Source organism: Fusarium solani (genome assembly GCF_023522795.1).
Source record: "Fusarium solani strain SB1 chromosome Unknown bctg00000000, whole genome shotgun sequence".
In the NCBI taxonomy this organism is placed as follows: domain Eukaryota; kingdom Fungi; phylum Ascomycota; class Sordariomycetes; order Hypocreales; family Nectriaceae; genus Fusarium; species Fusarium solani.
Window position 1 is genome coordinate 2,331,165 of NW_027072157.1, and position 11,576 is coordinate 2,342,740.

General features: G+C 53.4%; 5 protein-coding genes across 5 annotated transcripts; 4 read left to right on the forward strand and 1 right to left on the reverse strand.

Annotated features, from left to right (window-relative positions):
• Positions 1-751: 751 nt before the first annotated feature.
• MRS44_000729 (uncharacterized protein) lies at positions 752-1,817 on the forward strand (the record flags this gene model as incomplete). Its single annotated transcript, XM_046283832.2, has 3 exons — positions 752-871; positions 930-978; positions 1,048-1,817. 3 exons carry the CDS (start codon positions 752-754, stop codon positions 1,815-1,817), a joined length of 939 nt encoding a protein of 312 aa, XP_046138623.1.
• A 438-nt stretch (positions 1,818-2,255) lies between these two features.
• MRS44_000730 (uncharacterized protein) lies at positions 2,256-4,087 on the forward strand (the record flags this gene model as incomplete). The annotated part of the gene is made up of 3 exons (XM_046267484.2): positions 2,256-2,427; positions 2,484-2,886; positions 2,944-4,087. The coding sequence occupies 3 exons, from the start codon at positions 2,256-2,258 to the stop codon at positions 4,085-4,087; spliced, it is 1,719 nt and encodes a 572-aa protein (XP_046138624.2).
• A 213-nt stretch (positions 4,088-4,300) lies between these two features.
• MRS44_000731 (uncharacterized protein) lies at positions 4,301-5,164 on the forward strand (the record flags this gene model as incomplete). Its single annotated transcript, XM_046267485.2, has 1 exon — positions 4,301-5,164. One exon carries the CDS (start codon positions 4,301-4,303, stop codon positions 5,162-5,164), a length of 864 nt encoding a protein of 287 aa, XP_046138625.2.
• A 180-nt stretch (positions 5,165-5,344) lies between these two features.
• MRS44_000732 (uncharacterized protein) lies at positions 5,345-7,091 on the reverse strand (the record flags this gene model as incomplete). Its single annotated transcript, XM_046267483.2, has 2 exons — positions 5,345-5,461; positions 5,517-7,091. 2 exons carry the CDS (start codon positions 7,089-7,091, stop codon positions 5,345-5,347), a joined length of 1,692 nt encoding a protein of 563 aa, XP_046138626.2.
• Positions 7,092-7,699: 608 nt separating this feature from the next.
• MRS44_000733 (uncharacterized protein) lies at positions 7,700-11,106 on the forward strand (the record flags this gene model as incomplete). Its single annotated transcript, XM_046272525.2, has 6 exons — positions 7,700-7,890; positions 7,952-8,728; positions 8,778-9,425; positions 9,988-10,064; positions 10,117-10,688; positions 10,741-11,106. The coding sequence occupies 6 exons, from the start codon at positions 7,700-7,702 to the stop codon at positions 11,104-11,106; spliced, it is 2,631 nt and encodes an 876-aa protein (XP_046138628.2).
• Between the last annotated feature and the right edge of the window lie 470 nt (positions 11,107-11,576).

The window sequence follows — 11,576 nt, forward strand, 5'->3', positions numbered from 1 at the left end:
CGACGAGGGGCGGTCCTGCTGGAGAAGGTTGGTGCGGGTAGAGAGGTCCTGGAGAAGCATGCCAAAAGAAATGAGCTGGGCACAGCGGTGCTGGCACTCAGCTGATGAGGAAGACATGGTTGAGCGATGCTGCTTCTGTTGCTGGGCGCTTGGCTAGTGTTGATGTTAGTGGCGAGTTTTGATAAGCTAACGTTGGGGAGCTGGCAAGAATAAGGTAGGTGGGTGGAGATGTGTCAGAAGAGAGCAGGTGGCAGCAAGGGTGGGTTGCGCTCGGTTGCACTTTTATTTTAGTTAGCGATTATCTAGATAATCAGTTGTTGTCTCTCCTCCGTCTCCGTCTCCGTCTCCGGTTCTGGGCACACATCCCATCTTGACACTCTGTCTTTGAGGTTGGCGAGGGACTTTTGGCTGTGCATCTGGCGGCTGCAGCTGTCGCCTAAGGGATAGGGCAGCTCGTAAAAGAGCTCTTTCTTGGCTGACGCCCATTGATAATGAAGGTCATGCTGTGCTCCACAGCTCCGTGAGCCTCGGCTCCGAGCGACCAAGCCATGAGGCATCCATCGTACCAGTGTAATTACACAGGCCGGAATCGCTGCCAAGAGATGGGCTGCTTTTTTACGAGTTCAGCCCTTTGGGGCGCTGGGACGGGGTAGGACAAAAGGCGAGGCCCTTCCGGCCGTTGAGAAAGGAGGGAGATGCTCAGACACATTCCTCTTGTTGCTTCTCTTCAGTTAACATACATACATACATCATGTCTGGACCAGGCGTTGGTTATCAATATCCTCCTCAGAGAGTCTCGTGGTTGAGACGAGATGTCTTGCTCTTTGCCAACACAGTTGGCTGTACCGATGATGAGCTTCAGTTCCTCTATGTGAGTTGACAATTCCAATCTCAAGGCGACATGGACAGGTTGCTGAGCAGCCCTACAGGAACTTCACCCCAGCTTTACCGTCTTCCCGACATACCCCGTAGCTCTCCGTGAGTTCTAATAATACCCTCGGTTTCAGATGTATGCACTTAGATTACTGATGGTTTACTCAACTCTAGTCTTCAAGGGCGACACACAGGACGTGGTGGACTTTTACGCAGCCCAGAAAGCCGTCAAGATCCCCGGAGTGCCAGACTTTGACCCAAGCCGTGTAGTCGACGGACAACGCAAGATGGAGTTCCTGAAGCGGCTTCCCGTGTCGTCCGAGGGCAAAAGATTCGAGTTCCGCACAAAGGTGATTGGGGTCTACGACAAGGGCCACCCCGGCAGCGTAGTCGAGACGCAGTCGGACTTGGTGGACGCGGGCAACGGCGAAGTCTACTCACGGGTGACAACCAGCTCGTTCTATGTCGCGCAGGGGAACTGGGGGGGACCCAAGGGCCCGCCGACGGTTAGCTTCCCTCCGCCGGTAGACGAGAAGCCCGATTTGGTGCTAGAGCACCAGTCAACCAAGCAGTCGGGCCTGCTGTACCGCCTCAACGGCGACTACAACCCGCTCCACGCCACGCCCGAGCCGGGGGCGGGCATGGGCTTTGGGGGCTCCATCATGCACGGCCTCTACTCGTGGAACATGGCCTGCCACGAGATTCTGAAGGAGCTGGGCGGCAGCAACCCGGCCAACCTCAGGGAGTTCCAGGCGAGGTTTGCCAGCCCGGTGATTCCCGGGGACAAGCTCATCACGAGCGTGTGGCGGACGGGGCAGAAGACGGGCGAGTACGAAGAGGTACGGTTCACCGTTCAGGTGGCAGGGGGCAAGGTGTGCCTGACAAACGGAAGGGCGCTGGTTAGAGTTGTCGCCAAGGAGAAGGAGAAGAAGAGCCGGTTGTGATTGATGCATTATTATCGTGAGCGTGTGTTAGTGTTACCGTTCGCTATTGTCTTGGACAGTCTTGGCTTGTCTTGATTTTGTCTAGCGAGGCGGGCCTCTGCTTTTGCTTTGTGTTTGCCAGCGACAAAGATACCTCTTTTAATCAAACATTTTCTTAAAAAAGTGTGCAACCGTGAAATTGCTTCAATCGGAAACTTACATTAGTTGTATTTGTCGATAATTTCTGCCTTTTGTGTTGTTGTAATCTGTTGCTGCAATTTGTTGTTGTAGGCCACCCAAAATCTCTCTGGCACAGCATGGATAATGCTTCAAATTCTGCTGCCTGAGTCGGACTCTCCTCTCAACAACGCAACAACGATCGGCCGCCATCAACCATGACCATCATCAGGTCGCGCACTCAATAACAGCCAATATCAATCTCCCTAAATAACCATTATCATGTCATCCTCCCACCGAATTGGGCAGCGCGTCTCCTACGATGGAGCCCTCTGCACCGTGAGGTTCGTCGGTGAGGTCGCGGGCACCACGGGTACCTGGCTCGGAGTGGAATGGGACGACTCGGCCCGGGGCAAACACGACGGATGCCACAAGGGCGTCCGCTACTTTACATGTAACACGAGATACCGGTCTAGATTGTCTTCTGGCTGACTGACGACCCGGCCACAGGCAAATCAAAGTCCCCCACCGCTGCATCCTTTGTTCGGCCTTCGCGCCCTGCTGACCCGCCGCGGCACTTTCTGGCTGCCGTCAACCACAAGTACGCCTCCGAGTATACCCTTCCCGACGGCCGGAGGGCAGCCGAGGAGATCATCTTCTTCGGGAAGCGTGCAGAGGAGGTCGGCTTCGAGAAGATCCGGAGGAAGCAGGCCAATGTGGCCGAGCTCACCGTCGTCATCCTTGAGGACCTGCAGGTTGCTACCCCAAGGGCTAAGGATGAGGAGGAGGGCGCCATAGCCAAGACGTGCCCCAAGATCACCCAGCTTGACCTTAGCCGCAACTTGTTTGAGCGGCTTGACCCTGTGCTCGACATCTGTCGTGAGCTGCCAAACCTTCAGCATCTGAGCATCAAGTGTGTCCCTTTCCCGCTCTGTCGCAAACAGCAAACAACGCACTAACACGATCCCAGTGGAAACCGTTTCCAGGATGTTCTGGACAATCAAACCACGGGTGTGATTGATGGCGTCAAGGAGTTGTCGCTTGAGGAGACAATGCTGAGTTGGGAAGAGGTCTGCCACATCGCCGTCAAATGTCCCATCCTGGCTGCACTTGATGCTGGTTCAAACCACCTTCCTAGCCTTCCTCTTGTCAACTTTGGAACTCTTGCGTCTACTCTGACTTCAATCAACCTTGAAATCAACGAGTTTACGACACTTGCCGACATCAGCACTCTCACAGCTCTCAAGGCCCTCCGCAACATCCACCTCAAAGGGAACAACATCTCAGCCGTCGCACCAGAAGGCTCTGAAGGTCCCATGTTCTCCGACTCTGTTCAGTATCTCGACGTTTCCTACAACAACATCCAGTCATGGACGTTTGTGGACCAGCTACCCAAGCACTTTCCAGGTCTAACAGGTTTGCGGATTGGACACAACCCATTCTACGACGCAGCCGATATCGATGCCAAGGCTTCATCCGCAGAAGAGTCTCACATGTTCGCCGTGGCCCGTCTTGCCTCACTCAAGTCTCTCAACTTTAGCCAGGTTACGCCTGCTGATCGGACCAACGCTGAGATGTTTTACCTCTCTCGGATTGGAAAACAGCTCGCGGCCGTGCCAGAGAATGCAGAGGCGGAAGTTTTAGCCCATCATCCTCGTTATGCTCAACTTTGCGAGATGTATGGCGAGCCAACCATCAACCGCCGGTTAGAGGTCAACCCTGCATTTCTTGAAGCTAGGTTAGTTACAGTTGGTTTCCACTTGGGCAAAGGCGAAGAGAAGGTCACACAGATTCCCAAATCATACGACATCTACGCTGTGAAAGGAGTTGCTGGAAAACTCTTTGACATGTCCCCCCTCAAGATGGGACTCGTCTGGGAGACTGGCGAGTGGGATCCCGTGGCCGGCTTCGATGACCAAGAGGGAGACAGCAGCGACGAGGAGGAAGCCGAAGAAGAGAGGGAACGAAAGGGGATAGACACACACGCCGCGGAGGATAGCTCAGGCAAGGCAGGGCGATGGGTCAAGAGAGAGGTGGAACTCAAGGACGGGCCCAGACAGCTGGGCTACTGCGTGGACGGGTTGGATGTCAAGATCCGCGTGGAGGTTCGATAGTTGGACAAACCCTACGCGAAACTGCATGTGTACTGACTTTGTGTTTGTCTATTGCAAACTGTGAGTACCTGTGAAACAAGACACACAAGATTGACAATCCAAGAACAGTCCTCCTATGGTATTGTTATATAAAGACAGAGACTTCCCAGGAGTATTGCGAGTTGTCGTCTGCTAAACAAATTCACTCATTCCGCATCAAAGGCTCTCCAAACTATGACTCCCAGGCCTCTCTTTTTTCTGATCAGGCCTGGCCTGGAGCAGATCACGCCCAACGGCCAGGTCCTCGTCCGTCCCGGAACAGCTGTTCCTCTCATCCCCGCCGACATGCTCCCCGAATGGCTGGAAGTCATCGGAGTCCCCCGGTATCTGCCCCAAGAGCAGACGGAGGACATGATCAACCTGGGGCCCTTTCACGCTGAGGCTGGGACTTACCAGCTTAAGTTTGCCTCTATCTCAGATGACAACGAAAAGGAGCAACTGTGCTCCGACGACGATGGTTCCACCACTTGTCCTTCCAAGACGGAACCTAGCTCTTTTCCGCCGCCTTCGGAAACCGGCGAGCTTGAGGGCAAGGCGAAGCCTACATTGGCCCCACCAGCTCCCAAGAAGCTCAAACCCGCGCAGGGCCTCGCCTCGAGCCGGCACAACCCCCTCAACAACAGCCAGGAGCTAGAGCACACAACGACTACGTCGCCGACTCTAGTTCTGACATCCCCGTGCCGACACTGGTGCCGCTACGGCGCGTGCAGATGGGGCCTCTCATGCCGATTCAAACACGCCATGCCCACGACGCCCGAGGGTCTCGCAGAGGTTGGACTTGAGACGTTCCCGGACTGGTGGCTCCAAGCACGGGGTGTCATGCCAATGCCGCCAGATGTGATTCGTGCCGCAGAAACGCGCAAGTCGGTCAAGAAGAGGAAGCAGAAGGCGGTACCTCAGCGTCAGGTCAACGATGGTGGACAACAGGGGCAGAAGATGATGAATCGACCAGCGGTGGATGCCAGTGTGTCGGTGGTTAGGGAGATCAAGGGTGGACAGAAAGTGGGAGCAGCGGAAGGAATGCTAATTGAGATCTAAGTCCATGATAGCATAAGGTTGTAGCTGTGACGTCGCAATTGAGATAAAGATGCGCATGTGGGATATTATCGTGTGTATGTTCTGGCCTAACGTTGTCATAGACGGGTCTCGTGTCCTCCTGTATCCAAGATGCAATCGCTAATTATTTATGCATAGTAATTCTAACTGCCAATTCTCGCACTATGGTCGGCGGAAGGGGTGGGCTTCTGTATTCAACACATACTCATCTAGGTTCACCAAGTCTGGGGGTGAGAAGATGAGGTAAAAATACTTGAGGGTCTCGGATAGCCAGAAACTCTGCGTCCATGTATTAGTATATTGTAATCAATCACTAACAAGGAGTTCTACTTACCTCCATTGAGTCGGTTTGGGCAGTCTCTGTATTAGTGACGTCCTCGATGGCCGCATTGGCATGCTGAGTGGTGGTGTAGCGGACGATGGCTTGGAACATATCCCACGCCATGTCCTGCCACTGGGGATCGGCCGTGATCCGATACATGATGAAGATGCTCTCGATGGCTTCGGGCCGGAGGATGTATCGCGGGTCCCGGGCATTCCGAAAGCCTGGGGAGAGAGATTCCTTCTCAGGGACCCATCGTTCCTTTTCATATTCGCACGGCTCGAGGGTCGGGCAGGACACGAGATTGAAAATCTCTGGCATCATGCCCGTGGGGAATGCCTTGTATGCCCACCCGCAGCCTCGGGCAAGTCTCTCTCCAATATTAACATGCTCCTCGATGTTTAGGAGCTTTCCGGCCAATGCAAACATGCCTCCAGCAAAGCAAGTGAGATGCTGACTCTCGGTGACCAACTCGGCCTTGTCGTCGTTGACGTGAACGTCACCAGAGAATAGAATATCGTCCTTCTCTGGTAGCATAGGTCGGTAGAGCAGGTGCTTGATGACGGTATCAGAGGCTATACGATACATAGACTCGTAATTCGTATCTAAGCCGCCTAGTAGCGCGTGCATCTTCGGTAGATACTCATATAGGGAGTCGGCTAGTGCTCCGAGGGAGAAGGTGTTATCATTTGCTTGCTCATTCTGAAAGTTGAGGCAGAGAGGCCACATTCCCGGTAAGCGCGTGTCGTTCTGGATTCTCACCAGGAACTGCGTCACGCGATCTGTGGCATCGTAAAACTTGGGATCACCGGTGAGCTGCGAGAGCTTTGTGAATTCCATCACTAGAGAGCTAGGGGACGCAGACGGGTCGTGGACGCCGGCAACCTGCTTTCCAGTCCGGGCGTCTTCAAAGTTGAGCCAGAAGCCCGGCAGACGATTGGGGGTGTCAAAGGCAACGTAGAGCATCTCGCCGAGTTCGACGGCCTTCTTGAGTAGAACCTCCTCGCCGCTTAGTTCGTAGGCGCTAAGAAGACCTCCAAGGTGACGGATCGTCGTCTCAAACAAGTTGACGGCGCCATCGTGAGTTTCGCCCCAGTTGAGCGTGGCAGCCGCTTGAGCAGCCTCACTGAATTCCTCCTTAAGGTCCATAATCCAAAGGGTGTCCAGAGAGTCAACCAAGGTTGCCGCCCAGCCTCCGAAGGTGTCCTTTCCCACGGCGGAGATGGGCGCCAGCTCATCCTTCATCCATGCATACTGCTTGTATGACCTGTAACTGCGCAGAAACTCATCACGGACGGCTTTTTGGCGGCTCTTTGTTGTTGAAGTGAGTTGGAACTTGCCCTGGTTGGCCTGGACCTGGGGCAATTTGTGAGGCGCCTCGGTCGGCAAGGGCTTGATTGATGAAGGAGGATGAAATTGCGGCAGAGTAGACCAGTTAAATGAGCTAGGCACAAACTCCAAGCCGCTCGTCCTAGGCGTAGACAAAGACGCTGATGAAGATAGAATATGCCAGAACAGCAGCGCCCCGACAACAGCGGCGACCAGCGCCTTGCGTGGTAAGGACGGTTGTGAAGAGAGCGAGATCATGCTGTGGCCAATGCGATCGATCGCAGTGGAAGGATTCAAGAAAAGAGGGAAAGTCGACAACTCGTCGACAGGAAACAAGAGACCCCTAGGAATATGTTGTCTCGCTTTAGCATGGAGTAGGGGGAGTAGGCATGGAGCGCGCGAATCTAGGTGGCCTAAAAAAAGGCCCTCGATAACGGGGGTCGCGGCTGCTGGGTGATCCACGTGAGAGGGAGGCGCCTGCGAATTGCCGCCGAGTCAGTGTGCACAGCCCCCGAATTCAGCTTGTTGTAACCCAAAGCCCACGATATGGCGAATCACTAAGCGTTGTTGGTTGCGGCATGCATATATATCCCTGTTGAAACATAAGCTTGTACCAAAATTATTGCTCGTTACCGACAGCTTGGAAATTGCCTCTTCGGACAATGATCCGGGCGCGTAAAAAGCTTGGAAATGGCATAACATCTTTATGCTGTTGGTTGTGTCCTTGTTGATCCTACGCTTCCTTCACCCGTGATCCACCGCTGAGTTGGGCAAGTCCTGCTCCTTTGTCGTCTCAGGTGCCCGGCCGTCTTTTTTGTAAGTTTGATTCTTTCTTGTCTTGCCTTACAAACCCGCAAGAAATCGAAATGCGTCGGTTTCTGTATTTGTTGTTGTTGCTGGTCGTTCCGGCCAGTTGCGCTTCATCTTGTGATACGGAGCCCCTGTCTCTTCCTATCCGCGATGTCCAAGTTCTTCCCAACGTTGCGAAGTCTTTCATGAAGGGAATCCCGACAAAACTTGGATCTCCCACGCAGAATGTTGTGCTCTTACCTTGGGCGTATGTGGGCTTACCAAACCTTAGGCGTGTTTTAGACTTGCTAACATAATGATCTACACAGTGAGTTGAACAATACTTATATATACGATGACCAGTCCTATTGCGACAAGACGGTCATCTGGAACGATCGAATCTGCCAGATTCGAAGAGGCGGGCTGTTCAACGAGGAAAAGTCCGAGTCCTTCAATAAAGCCAGCGACATAGGGGATGCAGGCGGCGCCACCGACGAGGCGACCTTTCAAGGCTCAGAAGCGGGAATCAAGAGGCTCGTGTCGACTAGTCTTGCTGGCACCGACAACATCACGCTCGAGGGAGCACCTGCCTTGGAGGGCTTTCCCATTGGGATCCCGCGCCTCAAATGGGATGCCGGTTACACGCTGCTCCACCCCCTCGGCCTGGGTTCCAACTCGACCTACCTCAACGCTCTCCGGGCTGCCGGAAAGATCAGTTCGCGAGTGTGGTCGATCTTCTGGGGCAGGATGTGGGTAAAGGAACCCATCGATGGTTCCCTTGTGCTCGGCGGATACGACGAGGAGAAGGTGATTGGGAGGAACTACACGGCACCCCTCGTCTACGACGACTACACAGGCACCCCTGGCTGCTGGACCGGGATGAAGGTCACCGTCTCGGACATTCGGGTCAACTTTCGCGATGGCTCTGACGAGAGCATCTTCCCTTCCAACACTGCGCTGCCGTGCTGTATCGTCCCCCAGAGACAACTCCTTCTCGAGGCACCAGGCGCGTATGTTGGCAGGTTTGAGCAAGTCACCGGGTTCAACCACACAGAGACCTCATACGGACTCCACTGGTCAGCTCGTCTCTTTGACGCCGATAAAGTGTAGGTTCCTTAATCTTGACTACCGGGTGTTAGCTAACACTTTGTTTAGATTCGATGGTGACATCACCTTCCACCTTAATTCTGGCCTGCAGATTCGGGTGCCAAACGACCAATACATCGTGCCCTTTGTCGACATCGATCGCAGTGGAGCTCGGGTTACCAAATCCAACGTCAAAGAGCTCTTGATGAATGGTGTTGCCGACCAGCCCGCGACTCTGGGCCGCTACTTTCTCACTGCGGCATATCTCATGGTGAACCACGACGCAGGAACCTTTACGCTTTGGCAGGCCAACCCGTCAAAGAGCAGCAAGCTGGTGCGAGTCTTTGACGAGGACACTGCCAAGAAGTGCGGTGAAGACGCCAGCGGAGTGGTTCAGCCATCTGTTAGTGCAACACCATCAAAAGAAGAGAAGACACAGGCGACTGAGGAGCCAGAGGAAGCAACTTCCTCTCCCTCCCCCTCCGGAGCCGTCATCGGTGGAGCAGTCGCCGGCGTCGTAGTCGGACTGGGTGTGATTGGCCTGGGAATCTTCTTTCTCATCCGTCGAAGAAGAAATGCCAAATCAAGCAATGAATCTGCTGAAACCAAGGTGCATTCGGTTGAATCCACACCGAGCTATCCAGCCTGGAGCCCACCACAAGAGATGGCCGGGTGCAAGCCGATGCCCCCGGAGATGCAAGGACAGTCTCACTTTGTGTATGAAATGGACGGCAACACATATCATTCCAGCCATGGTCGGAAATGATTGAATGATTTACGAGCTTACTAAATTGAAAATAATGATCGGACTTTTTTATGTTAATTAGATTTATTTACTTCTTGTTCAAATAGTAAGGGTAGGGTGATGGTTTTTGGTGAATCTGATTAGCATGCTTCATATGGACGTCATTACAACCTACTTCTACAAGTGGATGACATTTTGACAACCAACCCTGATAGATGGGATCAACTATTTCCATTACGGGTTTATAGAACCTGGCCTTGCTCCTATCTCCATGCTCCTTGCATGAGGCGGAACTTGCCGGCGGATCCCGGCACGCGGCGTGGAGCTTGACGGGTTTATCTAACCAGGCGAGGCTGTAAACCCGACAATGATACACATGGAGTTACACCCAAGACCGATGGAAGGTTTAACGAAGTGAATATAAAATGGATGGTTAGATCGTGAAGAATAGAATCATTTAGCAGCAGCATCAGTTCAAAACTGACTTCCACCATCTCCTCTACATCTTGTACTTCCAAGACCTTCAAACAATAGCCACCTCATTCATACCAAGTCCAACATGCCTCAGATTCTTGGAAAGGAAGTCGGTGCCCTTGGCTATGGCCTCATGGGTATGACCTCACTGTACTCAACTCACATGGCATCTCAACTGACAACCTACAGGCCTCACCTGGCGTCCTACTCCTCCCCCTCTGGACCAGGCCATCGAGGCCATGCGCACTGCCCTCGAAAACGGCTGCAACGTCTGGAACGGCGCCGAGTTCTACGGCACACCCGAGTACAACTCCATGACTCTGCTCAAGCACTACTTCACCAAGTATCCCGAGGATGCCGACAAGGTCTTCCTCGTCATCAAGGGCGGTCACGATCTCGACAACCACAAGCCCAACGGTACACCCGAGGGCGTCCGACGATCTCTTGACAACATCATCAGCCAGCTCGGTGGAACTAAGAAGGTTGACGCCTTTGCCTGCTCGAGGAGAGACCCAAACGTCCCCCTCGAGGAGACCTTTAGCGTTATCCAGAAGGAGTACATCGACACGGGTAAGATCGGTGGCATCTCCCTCTCCGAGTGCAGTGCGCAGACCATCCACGAAGCTGCCAAGATAACCAAGATCGTTGCCGTCGAGGTTGAGCTGAGCATGTTCTCCATTGATATCCTCAGGAACGGAGTTGCCGAGGCTTGTGCCGAGCACGACATCCCAGTTCTGGCCTATGCGCCTATTGGCCGTGGTGTAAGTAGACCCAGGTTCAAGCAAACAGGTCTAGTTCTAATTACTATAATAGATGCTTTCTGGTCGGTTCAAGGACGCTTCCGAGTTCAAGGAATTGGGCATTGTCTCCATCATGCCGCGCTTCCAGCCCGAGGCCTTCCAGCACAACCTCAAGCTCGTCAAAGAGGTCGAGGCTCTCGCCGAGAAGAAGGGCTGCACCCCAGCCCAGCTGGCAATTGCCTGGGCGAGGGGTCTCAGCAAGCGTCACCACCTTCCTACCATCATCCCCATCCCAGGAGCCAGCGCAGCCGCCCGAGTCAAGGAGAACACTCAATACTTCCAGCTCACCGAGGAAGAGATGCAGGCTATCCGACCACTGGTGGACAACTTTGAGGCTGCTGGTGCCCGTTACCCTGCGGGTGTGCCCATGGAGACCTAAGAGTAGTTGGAAAGGGAATCTGTTGATGAATTAGCATGCCATCTAGGATATACCAGACAACAATTGCAAGAGATTGAATATTTTCAGCTAGAGTTTGTCCACAGGATGCCAAATTGGCATTCAGAATTGCAGAATTCATAAAAATGAATGCCATCATAAAATGTTCAACGTGTCGCGAGAAGAGGAAAACAACTTACCAGTGCAGCTAGCCATCGCCATTCAACGTGTCTGGTCACGCAGTTAGACACGGGAAGGCGATGAACCTCCAGCAGCTGAGCGGCGCTGAGCGGCTGGCGCCTGTCTCATCTCCGATAGTTTTTGGGGTAGGTAGGAGGTAGAGAGAGGAAAGTTGTTGAGGCTCAAGCGAAAAGTTGGTAAACACTCAGGTGGATCTTGTGCACGTGACGTCCAATCTCGACTGAGGATGACAGGGGGTTTGCCTGTCAACAGACGAATACAAGAATAAATAT